General features: G+C 46.9%; 1 protein-coding gene across 6 annotated transcripts in view; it reads left to right on the forward strand.

Moving 5' to 3' along the window:
- The first annotated feature begins 5,277 nt into the window (after positions 1-5,277).
- The window catches only part of mbnl3 (muscleblind-like splicing regulator 3), a 38,890-nt gene continuing 22,210 nt past the window's right edge, over positions 5,278-21,957 (forward strand). The window contains exons 1-3 of one of the 6 annotated variants that reach the window (XM_041256043.1): positions 5,279-5,542; positions 8,961-9,110; positions 19,083-20,299. In XM_041256043.1, coding sequence (XP_041111977.1) covers positions 20,126-20,299 — 174 coding nt within the window. In that variant the 5' untranslated portion in view covers positions 5,279-5,542; positions 8,961-9,110; positions 19,083-20,125. Of the gene's footprint in view, positions 5,543-8,960; positions 9,111-19,082; positions 20,300-21,957 lie in introns of all 6 variants that reach the window. The other 5 variants (XM_041256045.1, XM_041256048.1, XM_041256049.1 and 2 more) reach the window with 5 other exon arrangements.

The following is a 21,957-nucleotide window of genomic DNA, read 5'->3' on the forward strand; positions in this document are numbered from 1 at the left end:
TCCAAATCCCAGTGAAGAGCAGGTCCAGAGGGGGCAATCAGTCTGTGATTATAGTGATTAGAGAGAGGGTTGTAGCTGCTGTAGACAGAGGCTGGGAGCAGGACACTTATTTTACCAGCAGGGAAATTACAGTGTGTGAGTGGGGCTAAGATTGCTTGGTGTCTCCCTCGAGTCTGGTAGAGTGCCCGCAGTTCTGCTCTAAGGATCCCTCCAGAGTCTGCAACAGCTTGCAAGACACTTCTGTTTTTGTTTTTCTATTCATTGCATGAATTTTAAATCTCAGCGAAGGCGAGGGACGGCAACACCAGCTGCAGCCAGCCAAGGTCTTAACATGACCCTCTGGGCTCTAAGTTTAGCAGGGTAATGACCCATCTTGTGCATTTCACTGCTGGAGGCCTCAGGTCTGCCTCTAAGCCTCCTCCCAGCCTGCTTGCTCGGATTCCTAGAAAATCTTGCAGGTTTTAGCAGGTATGGAGAATGCTAACTGCAGGAATGAGCTTTGCTGAGGTGTATCAGCAGACACAACCTGTCACAGCTGAGTCTGCAGCGTGGCCTCATTTTACTCCAGCTCTGCGATAAGATCAGTGCAATAACAAAGCCCTCTCTCTTTCACATTGCTGTAATAAAACCTGTCCTCAGTTACGCACTACTGTACGTAGGTGATCGATAAAGCCAGCTACATAACATGAGCGCAGACAGCAGAGAAGGAGCGAGAGTGAACGAGAGAGGGTTGGGCTAAGGGTGAGGGGGCAGGGAGTGAGGACGGTGTGTTTAAATTGCAGGCATGGGGGGGGGTGAGCCCTAGCACAGGACCCTCTCCTGCCGGTCTGGACAGCACACACATGCACATACGCACAGCGCTTTGCACTTCACACCATCTGTGCACAGCCCACCCTGACAGCTCTACAAAGACAGAACACCTTAGATTTCAATCTATATTTAACAGCAATTTATCTTCATTCAAAAAAAAAAAAAAAACACTATCCTATACCGCCGTTCAGCTAGACATCTCACAGCACTAAATAACTATTTAATAAGGGGGCTGTAGTATTTTCCCATGTTTGCACTTTGGACTGAAGTTGAAGCCGGTCATGCTAATTATTGAACATCTTATTTGCATTTGTCTGGCATGTGTTCATAGATTTTACCTCTGATGAGCTGCTGAACAGCAAAGGCAGGGTTGTCATTTAGAACATGGACTCGGGCAGGCTGTTTATTGTTCCTCTTTATTTTATGATGGAGTGAATTTAGTTGGTCGATGTACAGCGCTACTAAAAATCCGGTAACTAAGATAGTTCTGATTAAATGTTACGTGAGATTAAGTAGCTTGCCATCATTTTGCAATCTTTAGTTATTTTCATTGCCATCTTTTTACCATCTGTCTTTGAGCCTGCTTGAGAATCCACACAGCGTGCCTCATTCCACTCGCATCATGTGACACTGCGACCTTTCAACTTTCCAGGCCCCACATACTTGACAAATGTAAATACAGACAGAGTAGATGGGGCTAGCTAGGGCTGAAAGGATGGAAGGATGGGAATCTCTCTCTCTCTCTCTCTCTCTCTCTCTCTATCTATATATATATATATATATAATATATATATATATATATATATATATATATATATATATATATATATATATATATATATATATATATAACATTTATACATGCAACTTATAATACAAACATATTCTCAAATATATAACAATTTAACATCCATACATGTATAAATCTAAACCCACTGTAGTGAGCCCACAGAAATATATTATATCTTTTTTTGTAACTAATTGATTTTCCTTTATCTGTCTTTTTTTTTGGTCAGTTAAGAAAAATGAACACAGCATCCATTCTGTGCAGGACTCTGCAGTGGCGCGGGGAAGTGGGGAGTGAAGCACTGGTGTGGAATTCTGGTCAGAGCCAACAGGACCAGAGAGCAACTCTACCAGCCCAGTGAAGACAGCTCCTTAAACACAGGGCAGCCACCCAACCTCAAGTATGAATGAGTTATACTGGGTTGTTGCTGTGAACATGCTGCATACACGATGTTAACAGAGCCAATAAAGATCAAACAAACAGGCACTCTGAAGGACAGCTATGCTGCTGCCCTCACCAGCCACTCCTTCTTGCAGAAATAAAACTGGAGACACAGATTGGCATAAAACTGACTCGCCACTTTGCATGTGTCTGTGTGTGTGAGTGCGTGTGGTTGAGGGCTTGAGGGAGAGAGAAAACGCAACAATTCCCAAAGTAGCACAATACAACCATTTGAGTTTTAATTCAACTACAAGAGGTTTTAATAGGTTGTCCAAAAATATAAATAGTGTTTATATAAATCAGGAGTGGCCAATTGGCTCTGCCATTCCTGGTCTTTGTTCCAACCCTGTTCTAATGTGTTTAATTGAATCAATGAATCCTCCACCCAGACCCGGAAGCTCTTAATCCTCTCATTTACCTGTTAAACCTGGAGTGGAGTAACAGGAGTATTAGGACTGGAGCCCCTGCTATAAAGGGAAGTTGAGTTGACAGTAGTGGGGTAATGTTTGGGGGCACATCTCCCGTTCAGATTGGGGGGGTTCTTTTGTTTGTGTCTTAGTTCCTCTGTGTGCGGTGCTGCTGGGAGAAAGCTGAGCGTCTGAGATTGAGTCACACCAGCCAGTAACTCGGCTGTCAGCGAGCTACAGAAATATTTGTTATTAAAATGTGCTTGTCAGTGTGTTGTTTCATTTTTGGCTCTCTGTATTATTTGAGAGCCCCTGGCAGGCTTGCAGTACTGCGCTGTCGGCTCTTGCTTTGCAGTCAGACCCCTTCGTTCTGTCGAGTCTCTTCGTGACGGTGATTAATGATCCCCGAGCAGCAAGCCACATTAATATGCCAGCCCACAGCTCTTTTCATTTAGGTAGGAAGCTGTTAGTTAACACCAGTGCCGGCTGCAGCTAAAGGTCACATTTCCATCAAAACCTGAAGGCACTGACAACAGCAGGAGGGCTGAGGGGTGGGCAGGAGTTATAGCACTTCTAAGACAAAGTGTAAGGCAGATAATGCCGCCTCTCCAATTTGGGTTAAAGATGTTGAAGTCTGCGGGCTGACAAGATGAATCAAGCCTGGGAATATATTAAAATATTCAGGAACGAGTAACCACGAAAGACAAGCAAGGAGACGAGCTTTAGGATTAGTTAAGGTGTCGCACAGATCTGGGAGATTCGTATTTGTTATTCCCAGTGGGAACTAAGCTGGGAGTGGAATGGCCTCAGGGGAAAAAGAGATTTTGAAAGCCCTGAGTTAAATTATTTTATCAAACATGTACGGACACAACGCAGTGCAGAGGAACCACTGATCCCTTTCACTCTGAGCCTGGAAAAGTGCACAGAGCAGGGCTAGGCTTCTCTTGCACACCCTCTATAGAGAAAGACTGAAGTAAAGAGCTGGTAGATTACTGCCAAATCTAAGAAATGAACATGTTTCAATCTGAATCTGCACAGCGCTGTACCGTCTCCGGTGAGCTAGAACACACGAGAAGGAAACCGCTGCATCTGTCGCAGTCCGTCGGAACATGAATTTACCTACTAGTCTGACACTTTCCCAAGTCATTTGTTGATGATGAAGAGTTTGCCCAAGGCAGGACAGCATGTTGCAGAGTTCAGAGTGATGATGAGTTTGCAGAGTTCAGAGTGATGATGAGTTTGCCAAGGCAGGACAGCATGTTGCAGAGTTCAGAGTGATGATGAGTTTGCCCAAGGCAGGACAGCATGTTGCAGAGTTCAGAGTGATGATGAGTTTGCCCAAGGCAGGACAGCATGTTGCAGAGTTCAGAGTGATGATGAGTTTGCCCAAGGCAGGACAGCATGTTGCAGAGTTCAGAGTGATGATGAGTTTGCCCAAGGCAGGACAGCATGTTGCAGAGTTCAGAGTGATGATGAGTTTGCCCAAGGCAGGACAGCATGTTGCAGAGTTCAGAGTGATGATGAGTTTGCCCAAGGCAGGACAGCATGTTGCAGAGTTCAGAGTGATGATGAGTTTGCCCAAGGCAGGACAGCATGTTGCAGAGTTCAGAGTGATGATGAGTTTGCAGAAGGCAGGACAGCATGTTGCAGAGTTCAGAGTGATGATGAGTTTGCCCAAGGCAGGACAGCATGTTGCAGAGTTCAGAGTGATGATGAGTTTGCCCAAGGCAGGACAGCATGTTGCAGAGTTCAGAGTGATGATGAGTTTGCAGAAGGCAGGACAGCATGTTGCAGAGTTCAGAGTGATGATGCATCTTCTCCGGGTCTCCTCCTAGTCTGAACAGCCCATCCTGTGAAGAGAGGGCTGAAAGAGAGAACTGGATGACTGTATGGCTTCCATTTAACAGATCTTCAGATCAAAACACTGTTGCCACGCCAGTCAGTAAACACCTGATCCCTGAAGTGTGATATGCTGTTACTTGGAGACATAGACCGATGTGCAGAAAAACGAAGGAGTTTGTGCATCTAATATCACAATCATCTTAACCTTATGCATTCTTCTTGCTCTTTTAGCCCCACTTTGAATATTATTTCTGTTTCGGCCAACACTAGGGTATTCAAAGTGAATTTGTCTAGACAGGCATTTTGCAGTGACACACTCCTTTCGTTATTCATTTAGCAGTCTGGCTCCTTATGCAAAAAAGCGTATTCATTTTATTTCAAAATAACAAATCTAACTCCTGTTGTTTTTTTTGTTATTTTTTAAAAGCTCTCTCTCTCTCGCTCTCTCTCTCTCTCTCTCTCATGCTGACCTCGCCTGGGCATCTCTGCCGTGTCTGTCACACATGTGAAAAACGAGGTCCGGTGACTGCTGACCGCTGTGCTGTGTAAACCATAACTAAATTCTGGCCCACTGTGTACAGTACCGGTCCAGTAAGTTAGCTGTAAAAAAAAAAAAAAGCAAGAGTTGTGAAACCTCCATTTTCTACGTCTTGAACTGTGTTACCATGACAGCAGCCAGACTGGCCGAGGCATAGCGGCTCTTCTTGGCTGGAACGTACCAAACTGCCCCGCAGCCGAGGGGAACTTTCAGTAGCAAGAACACAACCGAAAACAAACAGCGACTGTAAACGCCACACAAAGCAATCAGAGCAAACCAGTACAGAGCCAACTATCATACGTATTTCAGGCTGAACCCGTTACGCACCGCAGGCTGAGTGAAATGCGTTATTAATACAGGGTGACAGTTTGTCGGATGCGCCTGGCTTGCTGCTGCTGCCCCGGTGACGCACCCCTAGCTGCGCAGCATGGCAGCCGAGCTCCACGCCCACCCGCGGCACAGAGAGAGGGATTCCCCTAAAATGGTGGCACGTCTTTATCGTGTCGTACTAGCGACTCGGGAGCCGCGGCAGCCTGCACTTAACCTCCGCCTGCCTTCTTGCACATTGTTAGTCTTTCTATCTTAACGAGCTGGCAGTTTGTGTGTTTCATTTTTAATAAATCCATTGTCTAATTCTATTTGTTGCATTAACTTTCGCTCTCTGCCCTACTTACTACAGACAGTATAGTAAATTTCGCATTGAAGCAAGAATAAAAGGTAAGTTATTATTATTATTATTATTATTATTATTATTATTACATACTTACTTCCATTTCATTGTGTACCTTAATGCATTTGTATTTTGCACGGTATTCGCTCAAGTTAGAATAAAGAGGGTAGTGTACTTACCATGTGCGCAGACAGACGCATGTTCTGCGCTGCGAGTGTGCAGTCAGTACACATGTAACATGTTTAATACTCGGAAGTAAGTTACTAAGTCAATATTGGTCTAACTTACGCGCTGTCATTTGTATATTGACACGAATGGGTGATACGCAGTAAGTTTTGAGATGCGCGCATTCCGTTTGTTGGTTTGATTATAGTTGTGCTATGAAGGGTGATTTTGATCAAGTTGTTTTACAACGACAGTCTATTTATTTATTTATTGGTTTGTTTGTTTATTTTATTTATGTGTTTATTTTTACCACGTTGTAACATGTCCGACAACAAAACATCAGTTTCTCGTTTGAACGGTGTGTAGTACAGTAGATTATTTATTACATTTTTCAGTGGTTATGAAATGTATTGAATTTATGAATTGTTACGCGTATAAATTGTATGTATTATTACAATGTAAAATACTTTAGAATGAACGCATTACCCATACAGCAGTACGCTGCTATACAACACGCTGGTGGAGCAGACAGGCAACCTGCTGTCATGTTCAGATACTTAATGTCCTTTAAAACAGTCTGTGTGACTTTGCTGCAGCAGCATGCATGCGGACCCAGTCTGGCTATGCGTGTGCAGGCTTTATTTACAGCATACAGCAGATCTCTGCTCACAGTCTGCAGCCAGGCCATGGAGGTGAGGGGTGGGGCTCAGGCTTTGTTTTATTACCTGTGGTAACCAGGTGGCTGAGTCTCTGGAGAAGAGGAAGACCCACTCCCGTGGTTACACTGAGAATCACTCTCTAGCAGATGGGAGGGACCTGGCATCCTAGCCGCTTGACCCCAAATGACCTGCCTTATTTATTAGTGACCGTGCACTATTTTATTGAATAGTCCCACTCCCGAAATGACCGCCGTGCCTCTTCCAGTCCCGGGTCGGTTCTGCTGCGCTTCCAGCAGCCCCTGAGCTGGAGCCAGGGCTGGGGGCAATTCCTGTTTTTCAATTCCTTTTTAAAATCAATTTTCAATATCAATTTCGTTCAAAGGAACTGGAATTGATATTTTTAGAGTCAGAGTAAATGTTGCGATTGTTCAGCTGCTTTCATCTGAAGCCAGTTTAATTGACTAACAGGGACTTCAATTGAAGTCATTTGTTGCCACTGTGAGAAGCTCGTTATAACAGAATGCTGCTAATTGTAATTTTTGATCAATGATGTGTTGGAAGTGACTTGAAGGGAATTGGAATTTGGAATGGATTTTAAAAAGGAATTGAAATTGACCAGACCCTGCTGTCACCAGTGAGACCTGCTGCCTGCCTGCCTCCCTGCCAGCCCCTCGGCGCTTCAGAGCCTCCTCAAGCCTGTAGCCTTCTCCTGCCTGCCAGTCTGCAGCTTGCACAGACTCCAGGCTGTGTCCTTGTTGGCACCTGAAAGCTCAGCTGTAATTGAAGCGCCAGGATGGTGTAATCCTGTAATTAGAGGGAGCTAACAGGCCGTGTCGTGTTTAGGATGGATCAGGTGTCGGCCGCGGGGATCGTGTTGCTGATCGTCCAGCCCACCCTTTGCTCTGTTTTGTTGTCGCTCACGTGCATTCGAAGACGCTGTGCATTTAGAATCTGTGACCGACACGGATCTGTAACATTCACGCTCCAGTCACACCCGCAGTACTGAGAAGGAGCTGCGTCATGCGTTTTTTAACCCTAAAATGACGCACGCAGTGAATGATGTTTCCGATATATACAGTACATGTGAATTGATCTTTACTGTTTTGGACATTTTCAGTGTCTTGACTGGGATTACGGATAATGGAACTGATCTCCCATAATACTCCAGCTCTTGAACAGTAATATTTTGTAACAGCGTTTAGTGCATCAGGTTATGCGAGGGTGTTCCTGTGTGTCAGGGGTGCCATCTTACCTGCCCTGTGGATGCCTGGGTGCTGTGTTCTCAAAAAGAAAAAGAACTGCTCTTTATAAAATCAGCAGAGTGCAGCCTTCTTGCGCAGCTCCGATACCACTAGTGACCATGGGAAGCTGAGCACGTGGCTGCCTGCTGAGACTGTGACCTCTCTGATCTGCACTTTCACTTTTCCCTGAGAGAGAGAGAGAGAGAGAGAGAGACTCACTCACACACACTTTAACCCTTCACTCCCACCTGGTAGCTCAGTGTGGTTCAAGGGGAGCGTTGACTAGCTTCACTTTTACAAGAGTGACTGATCCCATGATACCACAGAGTTGTGACTCTGCACAATACAGCCAGGGATTTGACCTTTTACAACAAATTCTTGATCTTAATGCTGCGGTTTTGCTAGGAAGCCTCCTCCCTTTTGTAAATGCAACATTGATCTCAAAAGGCCTTTCATCTTGGTTAAATAAATAAGGCATTATGAGGCTGTGCTAACTGGACAGGCTTTAGTTAAAGCCCACCCCTTCCTTTAAGCACTCTGCTGCTAATGTGCCAGGGTGGTGAGGATGTTCTTATCTAATGGGCTGATTGAGATGTGATATCCCTGAACCCACGCAAGAGGATCTCACCTCAAACATCTGCTTCCATTGAAGCTGCAAGTCCTAGATTACAGTAAACACCCTTAAGCCAGTCCCGCTGCCTGTTGATTTGTTCTGACTGCATACATATATACAGTAGGCTATAGCTGATCCTGTCTCGTGTGGCTTAATATGCACGTTCTTGTGAGCAAATGAAACAAGCCTATCCCATGAAGAGACAGGGCCAGCTGTACATGGCAGAAGCAATGCAGGATGTAATAAAGCACTGTTTCAAGTGGCAACGAAGCAAATGAGCAATGAAGCAAACGAGCAAAGAAGCAAACAAGCAACTCGCCAGATGCGATTTGCAGGCCCCGTGTCGGACAGGAGGTTTGCTTGTGTGTGCTTCCGAAGGACAGACGAGCAATGTCTGTTTTCGATAGAGGAGGGGGGGCTGCGTGTGAGTGGGTGGGAGGAAGCGAGTGTGAAAGAGAGAGGTCTGTTTGCATGTGTAAGTGAGAGAGCAGGCTCAGTGCAGCAGTCACTGAGTGCTCCACTCCCTCAGCCCTCTGCTCCTGCTTGATTGGCTCCTCCCGCAGAGACGCGGGCCTTCCCCCTAGACTGAGCTGGGTATTTTGGCGGCACATCTGAGTGACTGACTGGCTGAACTACCAGTCACCAGCATTACCCTCCACAAGCCCTGGACTGGTGGGTTGGCCTAGCTTTAAAACAAACAAAAAAAGTTCTTAATAACTGCAAGGGAAGCGGTTAAGCTGATTTCCTTTAGCCAGCCTTTATTTTTTTTTATTTATTTTTTTTTAAGCGCGCAGAGTGATGAGAAGAGGGGAGCAGGGCTAGGGAATGAGAGAAACGCAGCTGCTGCTTGTGCTAGTCTGGGCTCACACATTGCTGCAGCGTCACACAATCTGCAGGCTCTTCTGAACGGGGAAGCAGGCAGGAGCAGTTGCATGAGGTAAAGGGATTACAGTAATGCCTCTTCCCCCCCCCCCCCTCTCTCTCTCTCATGTTCTCACTCTGGTCTGCTTTCTTCTTTACCCTGTAATGCTGTCTTTCTTCATCCCCCCTGCTCTCTCCATATCTTTTTCTCTTTCTTTTTTTTTCACGCTCGCTACTGTCCTTCATCTTGCCTGCAGCACGTTTTCTGCCATGCGTTTGCCAAACAGGATGCTCCGTGATGTTTTTTTTCTTTGTGTGTTTGTTGAATTGCATCAGGGTCGTGTCTCTGCAGAGATCAGCATGTGTAGCCAGGTCTGCAGAGAGTAAACCAGCCGTCCAAGGTCTGTAAACTTCAGTGTGGGACTTCAAAATAAGACTTTTTATTTAATTGTTTTTTGGTTTTTGTCAAACAGGATATGCAGTAAGGGAGAACGTTTTGGCTGCAGAAAGCAGTGTCGTGAAACTGAAAGATTACAAAAAATACAAAATACAAAAAAACTAGCTGGGAAAAGTCAATTCGTTACAGCTAAGCAGGTCCGCTTGTTTGCAGGAATGCCGTGTTTTAAACCTGTTTCCAGCAGCACAGTCTGCCTGGTTTGCCATTATAATTAGGCGGCAAAAAGACCTCTGGATTCAGTGCCAGTCCGTTTTTGGCGCTCCGATCTCGAGCACAGAAATCACAATAAAGTCATAAACTTTTTTCAGAGATAAAGAAGGCAGATGTCTGAACCTGTGCGGCAGTTTTAGGTATAAAAAAACAATTTCATGTGTTGATTTTTAAACTAACGAAGGGGCGTGCTGCGTTAGCGTGGAAGGAGTCTGGCTGTGATAGTGAAAGGGTAACATCAGTATGAGAGAGAGAAATAAAAAGGGTTACATTTGCATTCGGCTATCTACAGAGAGAGAGAGGTAGAGATAGGGAAAGCAGCTGCAAAGAGACCTTTGTCTTTCAGTTTGCATTTTTCTTAACTTCTGTTTGTTTTCCAAACCTGGCATGTACAGTAACAAGGCTGTGCTTAATGTGCTATTTTAATGTGCTTCGGGGGACCGTGTGCAAATATCTAGGTCATTTCAAAAAAAGTGCCAGCTCTTTATTTTATTAAAAGGAGGAAGGGGAGAGCATGCAATGACATTATGTTTTCTAGGTGTAAGGCTGAAAAACAGCATTGTGTCAAGAAAAGTCTTTGTCCCTTGAGAGCAAAGGTGATGTTTGTGATGTATAAAACATTTTTATGTTTTTTTGTCCAGGCATTGAAATTTTGACATTGCCCCTGGAGGACGCAAGCAACGCTCGCTTGTGCTTTTCGAAGCTTGCTGACGATTTAACCCCTTAGGGTTTTTATTTGTTTATTTTAAGAACACCTTTTGTTTTTAGAGCTAGTAATGCCATTCTGAACAACAGGTGATCTGAACTGAACTATATATAATATGCCCATTATCAGTCCTGGTGTTTGCACAACAAGTACAGCACTCCCTACTTTCCTGCATGTAAAAAAAATAATGTGAAATGTGAGGTGAGGGTAGTCGTATTCGTTTTGGCTCCCTACACAGTAAAGCAGAGCATGCACCATTTATTACTGTCACACAGCCTTGCCAAATGCATGAATCTTGGTGCTGTTTGCATCCCCGTTTCTGAATTTAGATAAACGGTAATAGTCATTGCACAGCATGCCTGTTCAGCATGCCGAGTTGGTGAGTGATTAAAAAGTAATTTGATCTTTGTGACAAGTTGCAACAAAAAGCTGTTGCCGGTCCGGGAGGCGTGCTTCCTGAAGGGATTGGCTTTGCTGCGTCTGCTCGCTGCTTTGGTGTAGGCACCCGAGATCCTGAGCCGTGGCAACAGTTTACCTGCAGTGCAGGCTTTCAGTAACCACAGAGCCCTCAGGCTGAAGGCTGCTGTAGTGTACACTGAGGTTAGTGCACAGCTTTACGAGTGTTTAGAGCTGCCATGCTCAGTACAGGACCGCCGGCGATAGAGCAGTTACTGGAGTTTGAGAAGGAGAAGCTGGTGCGAAACCGTTTCAGTTCCCCAGTTGGCTGTTGAAAAAGGGGTTTTAAAACTTCGGTAAAGAAGAAGCAGAAAAGGGTTCTTGTGCAGAATTGCTTTCATGCTGTGAAATGTGGTAGTTTATTGGATTGATTTGCAATAGACTAGAGCAGTCTGGACATCCGCCGTTGCTTGATCGTGAACCGGTACCACGGGCTGCCTTCGCACGTCTGTGAGTGATCTGCAGCTGTGGGTTTGGAGGAACCAGGGAATGGCACGCACGACAGTCTGTGGGCTCTTTGTTGTTTCAGGGATTCGGAACTGCTTGGCAAGAAGTGAACCCGCTGGCCTGATTGAAACGGTTGTACCTGCTCTATGTGGTGTTGGTGTTTCAGAGCTGATCACATGTCTGTGTAGCCAATCACAGTATAGAGGGCTTGGGGGCAGTATTAGAAGTGGCTGCTAGCATGCTGTCAGTATGGCGTTGGGTCCCCTGTGATGGGCATGCTGTGTGCAGCAGACTGCAATCCAGCAGGGAGAGGCTCTCTGTATATTACAGCGGAGGGATATTTCTTTTAGCTGCTTTTGTGAGGAAGGCTGTGATTGCCGTCAGATCTTAAAGCGTTCGGATACCAGTTCAGGCCATTGAGATGAGGTTCATCCACGTGATTGGAAAAAAAAAGAGGTTTCGTCGCCATCGCCTGATTCTTATCAGTTCTCTTTTTTCTTTCTATTTTTAGTTTTCTCGATACGCAAGCTGTAAATGCAGATTCTCACTTCCCTGCTAATTTTGCAACATTAGCCGTGCTTTTGAGTTCTGCTTCCCTCCACGCTACACACATCCAGTATCCTTGTTTAAAAACCTTGGTAACGTACGTCTCACTGTATACAAGTCACACAAAGCACATGTACTGTGCAGTGGGCCTAACACACACGTTGTTTTTTAAATAACCAACTAAAATAGGAATGCATATTTAATATTCTTTTATGATGCAATGTACCGTAGAAGGCCTGTGCATGCTGATTACAGAACAAGGTTTATTTCAGGCTGAAGAAAGCAGGTTAAGAGGGTCGACGTTTTGGCTGCTGAAAGCAAATGAATGCTCAATGCATGGGGAGGGGGGGAGAGAGAGAGAGAGAGAGAGAGAGAGAGAGAGAGAGAGTAAGAGAGTAAGCCGAGCAGCAATGAGGGCAGAGAGAGACGTGCCCTGGTCTGCAGTGTGCTGCAATAAGAGCTGTGTGCTGGTCTGCAGTGTGCTGGTCTGCAGTGTGCTGCAATAAGAGCTGTGTGCTGGTCTCCTGTGTGCTGCAATAAGAGCTGTGTGCTGGTCTGCAGTGTGCTGGTCTGCAGCGTGCTGCAATAAGAGCAGTGTGCTGGTCTGCAGTGTGCTGGTCTGCAGTGTGCTGCAATAAGAGCTGTGTGCTGGTCTGCAGTGTGCTGGTCTGCAGTGTGCTGCAATAAGAGCTGTGTGCTGGTCTGCAGTGTGCTGCAATAAGAGCTGTGTGCTGGTCTGCAGTGTGCTGCAATGCAGCTGTGTGCTGGTCTGCTGTGTGCTGGTCTGCAGTGTGCTGCAATAAGAGCTGTGTGCTGGTCTGCAGTGTGCTGCAATAAGAGCTGTGTGCTGGTCTGCAGTGTGCTGGTCTGCAGTGTGCTGCAATAAGAGCTGTGTGCTGGTCTGCAGTGTGCTGCAATAAGAGCTGTGTGCTGGTCTGCAGTGTGCTGGTCTGCAGTGTGCTGGTCAATGCAGTGTGCTGGTCTGCAGTGTGCTGCAATAAGAGCTGTGTGCTGGTCTGCAGTGTGCTGGTCTGCAGTGTGCTGCAATAAGAGCTGTGTGCTGGTCTGCAGTGTGCTGCAATAAGAGCTGTGTGCTGGTCTGCAGTGTGCTGGTCTGCAGCGTGCTGCAATAAGAGCTGTGTGCTGGTCTGCAGTGTGCTGCAATAAGAGCTGTGTGCTGGTCTGCAGTGTGTGCAATGGCTGTGTGCTGGTCAGTGTGCTGTGCTGCAATAAGAGCTGTGTGCTGGTCTGCAGTGTGCTGGTCTGTGTGCTGGTCTGCAGTGTGCTGGTCTGCAGCATGCTGTATTAACAGCGAGTCAGGAAGTGGTGGTCAGTGGGGGGGGGGGTGTTATGCAGAGATATTTTACAGTGAGAGGCCAGAGCTGGGTATGGCACTTTCACTTCCTGTTCAGGGCTGTACTGTCAGCAGCAACTGCGTAGCAGAGCAGGCCTGTGTGTTGACCTAGAACATAAGAAAGAACGATTGCCAGCTTTGCAGAGTGGAAGGGAGCAGAGGCAAGTTGCAGCCTGTGGATCTGGGCTAACTGCACTGCTGGTAGATTCCAGGGTTACTGTGTCTCTATTTACTTTGTACAGTTTACTGTTTTATCCTGTAGGATTTTCAAAGCATTACTGCAGTGTTAGACTGTATTAAGTGTGCTGGCTTTCAGATCCCCTGTACTTAGTAGTCTATATTATATTGAATGTGCTGGTTCTCAGATCCCCAGTTCCGAGTTCTCTGTACAGTACTGATTTTGCTGGCTCTCGGATCCCCAGTTCCGAGTTCTCTGTACTGATTTTGCTGGCTCTCAGATCCCCGGTTCTGAGTTATCTGTACTGAATTTGCTGACTCTCAGTACTTTGCTCTTCTGCATTAACACAGTGAAGGGTTTACCCTCAGATCTTTTTCTACACCATATTGAATTGGCTGACTTTCACTTGATGTTTGTGTGTGTGTGTGTGTGTGTATATATCTAGGTGTTTGAGTTTGTGTGCATGAGGTTTAAAACAGTCGGGGGGGTTACTACACCCTATTGCTGTGGCTCTATGCGGAGAGCGTGTGAACGGGCCTGTCTGCAATACTGAGAAGGTCTGACTCGAGCCTCCTGGAGCCACGATCTGTGGGTGTTTGGAACGAGTGAGAAGACAAACAGACAGACAGCAGGCAGTATGAGAGGGATAGGGAGGGCTGTCTGGTGCAGGACGGCTGGGCTGCAGAGAGCATTGCAATGGCCAGGGGAGCATGGTGACAGACACAGGGCTGAGCAAGGTGACCCAGTTTCATCCAGCAGCCCTGTCGCTGAGCATCCCAAACTCACCAAAGCAGACTGGAAGACCTACACTGCGATCTCTGAAGGACAATAAGACACATTCACAACTGCACAGTACAGTTACAGGCTCCTCACCCCATCGCTGGGCACAGCAAGAGGGTCATGCACTGGATACCCCTTGAAGATAATTAGGTATTGTCCCAGACCATGCACAGTCTTGTCTGGAGGGTGCAGGCATTTAGCTTTGGTGTAGGCATTTAGCTTTAGTGCAGGCAGCTTTTTTTAAAGTATGCATAGTCTGCTTAACTTAAAACATGCAGTTTGTAAGTCACCTCACAAGTGCAAACTGTGTACTGACTCAGTGCCTGTACGAGGTGCTGGTCTGAGGGGTTGCTGATCCTGAATCGTAGCACGTGTTGTGCTTGTTGAATTGGGTTCATGTTTTCTCTGAACACACACATTGCACTGTGCTGCAGGGCTGGTATAGTACGCTAGAGGAAAGACATGAAGGTTCTGTTTGCAGGTCATAGTCACTGTCTGGCTGTGGTCTTGTGTGGTGCCCGTGGCTCTCGCTGCACCGGGGGTGGGGGGGGGGGGGCGTGGGGAGAAGTCCGCTACGCCTGACGGTATAGGCACACATGCCACACAAGCACACAGACTGGCGCACATAGCGCTTCAGACCGGACGATCGTTCAGCAAAGAATATCTACCCCCCACAAGCAGCAGACAACACACAAGAATAGGTTTTATGGGTTGTGATCTACTGGTCAAACCCAGGAGAAGAAAGACTGTAGGAGTCACTACTATTGGTTCTTTTTTGGTTTTCAATTTTGTTTTGTAACCCGATCAACTTACAAGATGTCCTGTAAAAGCAGTGGAGTGGAAAGAAAGGGCAGGAGACATCTTCAGAGGCGAGTCTGCTCTTGCAGATCGGAGTAAATCGATATATTTAAAGCAGTGCGTGCAGTGTAAGCAGCAACCCAAAACAGGATAGCTGGAGTGGAAGAATACTGCTGGTGGCTGTGCACAGCATGCATGCATTCTCAAGAGGCTGTCCTTTATAGAGGTGTAACTGTTCACAATGCAGAGCACATCACGCGACATGCAGGTCGCATTGCAGCACGCATCAGCATAGCTCCACTCAGAACTGCACACTGCTGAGCTCCTCTCGGGTGCCGTGCCATTCATGTTGTTGCACAAAGCGTAGAAACGTTTGCATGCTTGATTTTCTGTATTATTTTCCAGGGCAGAATGATACAGAATTGCCATTATTTATAGAAACAGAAGTGCATACTCACTGTTGATGTGTGTCTTTCTCTCTCTCTCTTACACACACACACACACACTCTCACTGACTCACTCCCTCTCTCCTCTCTCACACACACTCTCACTGACTGCCTCTCTCCTCTCACACACACTCTCACTGACTCCCTCTCTCTCTCTCTCTCACACACACACACACTCTCTCTCTCCACTCACACACACACTCCTCCTCACTCACACACACACACACACACACGTCTCTGCACTCTCTCTCTCTCTCTAGGAGAGTGTCTGTGTCTGACACACACAGTGTCACTCTACTCTCTCCTCTCACTCACACACACACTCACTGACTCTCACTCTCTCACTCTCACACACACACACACTCACACACTCCCTCTCTCCTCTCACACACACACACTCACTGACTCCCTCTCTCCTCTCACACACACACTCTCACTGACTCCCTCTCTCCTCTCACACACACACACTCACTGACTCCCTCCCTCTCTCCTCTCACACACACTCTCACTCCCTCTCTCCTCTCACACACACACCGAGTGACTCCATCTCTCCTCTCACACACACACACTCACTGACTCCCTCCCTCTCTCCTCTCTCACACACACACTCACTGACTCTCTCCCTCTCTCCTCTCACACAACACACTCACACTGACTCCCTCTCTCTCTCCTCTCACACACACATCTCTACTCTACCTCACACAGAACACACAATGTCACACTGACTGACTTCTCCTCTCTCACTCCTCTAACACACTCTCACTGAATCTCTCCTCTCTCTCCTCTCACAACACACACACTCTCTCCCTCTCTCCTCACACCACACACTCCACTGGGGATCTCTCTCTCACACACACTCTCAATGAACTCACTCCCTCTACTGAGGCTCTCTCACACACACACACTCTCACTCTCTCCCTCTCTCCTCACACACACACCAACACTCTCTCCCTCTCTCCTCTCTCACACACACACTCACACTCACTCCCTCTCTCCTCTCACACACACTCTCTCTCTCTCCCTCTCTCTCTCTCTCACACACTCTCACTGACTCACTCCCTCTCTCCTCTCTCACACACTCTCACACACTCACTCCCTCTCTCCTCTCTCACACACTCACACACTGACTCACTCCCTCTCTCCTCTCTCACACACACACTCACTGACTCTCTCCCTCTCTCCTCTCACACACACACACTCACTCACTCACTCCCTCTCTCACTCTCTCTCCTCTCTCTCTCTCTCACACACACACTCACTGACTCTCTCCCTCTCTCCTCTCTCACACACACACACACTCACTCTCTCCCTCTCTCCTCTCACACACACACTCTCACGACTCTCTCTCTCTCTCTGACACACACACTCACACTCTCTCACTGTCTGCACTGACTCACTCACTCTCTCCTCTCACACACTCACACACTGACTCTCTCCCTCTCTCCTCTCACACACACTCACTGACTCCCTCTTTCTCTCTCTCACACACTCTCACTGACTCCCTCCCTCTCTCTCTCACACACTCTCACTGACTCTCTCCCTCTCTCCTCTCTCACACACACACACACTCACTGACTCTCTCCCTCTCTCCTCTCACACACACTCACTGACTCCCTCTCTCCTCTCACACACACTCTCACTGACTCTCTCCCTCTCTCCTCTCACACACACTCACTGACTCCCTCTCCCTTCTCTCACACACACTCTCACTGACTCCCTCTCTCTCTCCTCTCTCACACACTCTCACTGACTCTCTCCCTCTCTCCTCTCACACACTCTCACTGACTCCCTCTTTCTTCTCTCACACACTCTCACTGACTCTCTCCCTCTCTCCTCTCACACACACACACTCACTGACTCTCTCCCTCTCTCCTCTCACACACACACACACACACTGACTCCCTCTCTCCTCTCACACACACACACTCACTGACTCTCTCCCTCTCTCCTCTCACACACACACACTCACTGACTCTCTCCCTCTCTCCTCTCACACACACACTCTCACTCTCTCCTCTCACACACACACTCCTCTCTAGCCACTCTCACACACACACTCACTGACTCACTCTCTCTCTCTTCTCACACACACACACTGACTCCCTCTCTCCTCTCTCACACACACTCTCACTGACTCCCTCTCTCCTCTCACACACACACTCTCACTGACTAACTCTCTCCTCTCACACACACACTCTTACTGACTCTCCCTCTCTCCTCTCACACACACACTCTCACTGACTCTCTCCCTCTCTTCTCTCTCTCACACACACTCTCACTGACTCTCTCGCTCTGTCATTTACTCACTGAGGGTCAGACAGTAAGAAGTTATTTTTCAGCAGAGTGGTAGATCCTCATAGCCTGTCCTCTCTATAACATAGTTAGTGAACAGTTTGTGTAGGGCGCGAGGGCACATGCAGGTTAAATGAATTGGTTTGATTTTTAAATAACTCGCTATGCTGATGGGCACGAGACGCTAAAGAAAGAAAGGGGTGAATTACAGCATTGTTGTGTGTGTTTGTATTGCAAAGCCTCCCGAACGGTTCCTTTGTTCTGCTGTGTGCTGTGGTGGGTAGGGCTGTGTTCATAAGGCTCACTGCAGTGCTATCTTGGGGCTTGTGTCTGCTGCACCTTTCACTGGCACAGGGCCACAGACTGAGACAGTCACATGCTATCTGGAGCAGTCACACAGAGGCTGGCTCTCTCTCTCTCTTTCTGTCTTGTGCTCCCACCATCAATCTTTCCTACTTTCTCTCTTCCTTTTGTTGTCTGTCTGTCTGTCTGATTGCCTCTTCCCTTCTTCACCCTCTCCATTTTCCTTTATCAGTTTTTGCCAAGCTTCTCTCCCATTTCCTCCGCACCTCACTAGACGCTTCGTTTCCCTGAACTCCATTAATTAAATCTTGCAACGTGTTTCAGTGTGTTTCTGTCCCCTTCCCTGTTTCAGTGACACAGTGTCTGCAATGCAGCCTCCCACCTCGTATCTGAGTTGCATAGATATAGCATTAATGCACCAGAGAGAGGGAGAGAAAGCCTGACTCTGTTTTTTTCTTCCCTCTGTGCAGCGGGCATAGCAATGAGTGTGTCTGCTAGAGAGAGGAGAAAACTGAGAGAGCGATCAATATGAAAGAATCCTGATTATTGGTCGACTGTCTGGTAGCTCTCTACAATGGCGCTTCTTATTGGCTGATGCCTTGTACCACGCGCAGCAGCAGGATGTGGAGAAATGCCCTTTCTCTCTCTCTCTCTCTCTCTCTCTCTCTCTCTCTCTCTCTCTCTCTCTCCTCTTTTTTTTTTTTTTTTTTTTTGTAATATCCACTACAATGGCTGCTGACTCCTCTGAGTCGTCACTGCAACGTTGCTGTCCGGATCGGAGGAGGCTTTCCTCTTTTTTGTTTCAGATAACAAGCCTCTACAGCAGGCAGCATCGCTCGGCACAGCACACCGTCTGCAGCTCAGCTTATCACAGCTGCACCAGGGAGTTACTGCAGGGAGGCTGTTAGACAAACGAGAAGAGAGTCTGCCTGCCCACCCGCCTGGCTTTTTCCTGTCTGCTGGATTTTCATTTGCCTTAATCCTGATCTGATAGACAGACTGACTCACTGACATCCTATTTGATTTTTAATAACACCCTTTTCTCTCTCTCTATTTTTTATTAAAATAAAAACAGATTGCTGGAAAGAAAAAGTGCCTTCTCCTGAAACAATAAGAACAAGCGAAGCTGCCAGAGAGACACAGCCAGACAGCCAGTACAACCAAACAACCCTGCTCGGATCCCTGCTCTCTCTCTCTCTGGTTTTTACTTTCTCTCTCTCTCTCTCCCTCCCTCTCTCTCTTTTTGTGCTCGGTTGGGGAATTTGGCCTTGTTCGCATCCATCGCTCATCCAGACAGCAAGTCATCCATTCTCCTGCCGCTGATCACCGGAGCTGGCATTTAAGGATTTTTTTTTTATTCTGTCATTTTTCTGTTGCCCTGGTTTGGACAGCCTTTTAATTGTGTTTTTGGTTTTTTAATTGTCGTGGTGAAGGACAGCAGAGAAGAAAGTTGTTTTTGGCTGTCGTCACTGTGTCCTCCCTGCCTGCCTGACTGCCTTTCTTGGTTTGTTTATTTTCGGTTTTGATGTTACTGGTGAGACTCTGAAGGAGAGAACGAGAGGAAAACTGAATTAAAGGATAGAAACAAAGAAAGGAACTGAAGTAGCTGTTCCCTTGAAGAGGTGGAGGAGTCAGGGTGCGGGTTGCTGCATTACAAAAGAAGAAACAACTCGTATTCATTATTTTTGTATTAAGTTAACTAAGCAGGACTTGCACCTTGTGTCCGACCCCCTGCTTGCCCGACTCACACAATGTGAAAGTGACTTAATCAAAACTTTCACTAAATGCACTTTCTGAAGAGCTGGACTCTCTATCTCAATCCCCTGGGAGATATTTCATCTTCCTAATTGGGGAAGAAATAGTGCAAGGACGTTTCGGTGTCAGATCTTTTTCTTTGTTCTTTGTTTTCAACCAAAGCTACAAGTTAATCACACTTTTATCTTTTATTATTGTTGTTGTTGTTATTATTATTATTATTATTATTATTATTATTATTTTTCGTCAAACAGTCGTGCCCAACTTGTTTGTTAATTTTTTTGGGGGGTGTGGAAAGAGAGGGGGCCCTTATTTTGATCCCCCGTCCCCCTGCACGCTGTGCTGTGACTCCAGACCTGTGCCATGGCTGTAAATGTATCGATGAGCCGTGACACAAAATGGCTGACGCTGGAAGTTTGCCGGGAGTTCCAGAGAGGCACCTGCTCCCGCTCGGACGCCGAGTGCAAATTCGCCCACCCGGCGAGGAGCTGCCACGTGGAGAACGGCCGAGTCATCGCCTGCTTCGACTCGCTCAAGGTAAGAGAGGCATGCCTGCTCCCTCCACGGCTGTGGGGCTGAGCTCCCAGCCGACACTGCCCCTCCTGTCTCTCCCTCTGCCCCCGTCCAGGGCTTCCTCTGTCCTAACCTGATGTGTGTGTGAACATACCTGAGTGTAAAGAATCATTGCAGGGCTCTTGTCTGAAGCCTTGGAGGCTGTGACTGCCTTTTCACATGCTTCGTCAACAGGGCAGCACAGATTAAAATGAAGTGTATTTGAGTCCCGGCTGAAACAAAACCCTGGATTGCTGGAGGTCCCCTGGACTGGAGTTGGGGGAGCCACAAATTATATGATCTTTCCAGTGTACTCTCAATTTAAATGTATTTTTATTTTTTTCTTGCAGTCCATTTCAATTCTATATATAATTATTCAATTGATTTTAATTCTGTACATGTTGGTGCAATTGTATTATTATTATTATTATTATTATTATTATTATTATTGTAAGCTCCGATTTCCACAGGGTAGCCCTGTCCTAATTTTGGGGGGTAGTGAGTCTGTATTGGCTAGGGGCTGGATGAGCATGCGCCCCTCTCCTGGAAAGAGGGTGCAGGGGTCGCTCAGCCCCCTCACGCAGCATGCCCTCTGTAGTGAGTGAGACAGCACTGCAGTGACAGCTGGTCGACTGCGACGGGGTCTGTCTGGTTCTGTGTCTGGTTCTGTGACTCGTCTGTCTGCTCGGGACTCGTTTGCATGCAGGCCTCCCTGCAGGAATCAAGTGAGAGCGGAACTGGCATCCGATCACCGCCTCACCTCATCCCAGCGAGCGCGTGTCCACTGAGCCACCCTGAGCTGCTCCGTTTTATGCTGGAAAATCCAGAATCCTTAAACAGTTCCGAATATGAACACGTTGTTAGTGAGCTGGGGTGTGACAGACTGCAGGCTTTTCTAGGCTTTACGGTGAATTATCTTTTTTTTTTTCAGTGAAAGGTACACAGAAGCTGAACCAGATGTCCCTAGTAGCCTGTCTAGGAAGTTGAAAAATGTTTTTGGGGTTAATGAGACCACACCTTCCCTGACAGTGGGTTAAAACCAGCATGTGCATGTTTGTTGCTGGTTGAACGGGTCATTTACAGGCTGTGCATTTCACTGTAGGGAGGTTTATTTCTGTAGTTTTTGGGATGGGTTTTTTTTTTTTTTTTTTTTTTTGTATGGTTTTTCTGTCTGCTCTGGGAGTACTGATTTGTTTCCAAGCAGAGATGGCATGGACTGCGATGACATCAGTAAGAAGGTTCAGTCTCCATGGCCCAAGAATTCCTGGTATCTGAGTGTGTTTTTAATTTTATTTTATATAAAAGACAGCTTCCACAAAAAAAAGCAAGTTGTTTTGTGATGTGACGGTCTGCTAAGGGCTAAGCTGAGACCCGAGCCATGCCTTTAACACAGGCAAATTCAAGAGCCTGGAGAATCACCAGACTGCCAGTGTGTGATTATCAGAGCTTTCATCTCAAAATAGCCTCTTCATGCAGTTTGCCCTGTTTGCAGGTAAGGGATTGCAGTGAGGAGGAGCGTGATCGCAGAGGGGATGAGATACGATCAGCGCTGGACTGCTGTCACTTTAACGCTTTCATGCATGGTGACAGATACAAAAAGCTCTCCTCCAGTCTCTATAGGCACGATGAAATCATGTGAGGAG

The sequence above is a fragment of the Polyodon spathula genome, chromosome 7 (assembly GCF_017654505.1).
Source record: "Polyodon spathula isolate WHYD16114869_AA chromosome 7, ASM1765450v1, whole genome shotgun sequence".
Taxonomy (NCBI): domain Eukaryota; kingdom Metazoa; phylum Chordata; class Actinopteri; order Acipenseriformes; family Polyodontidae; genus Polyodon; species Polyodon spathula.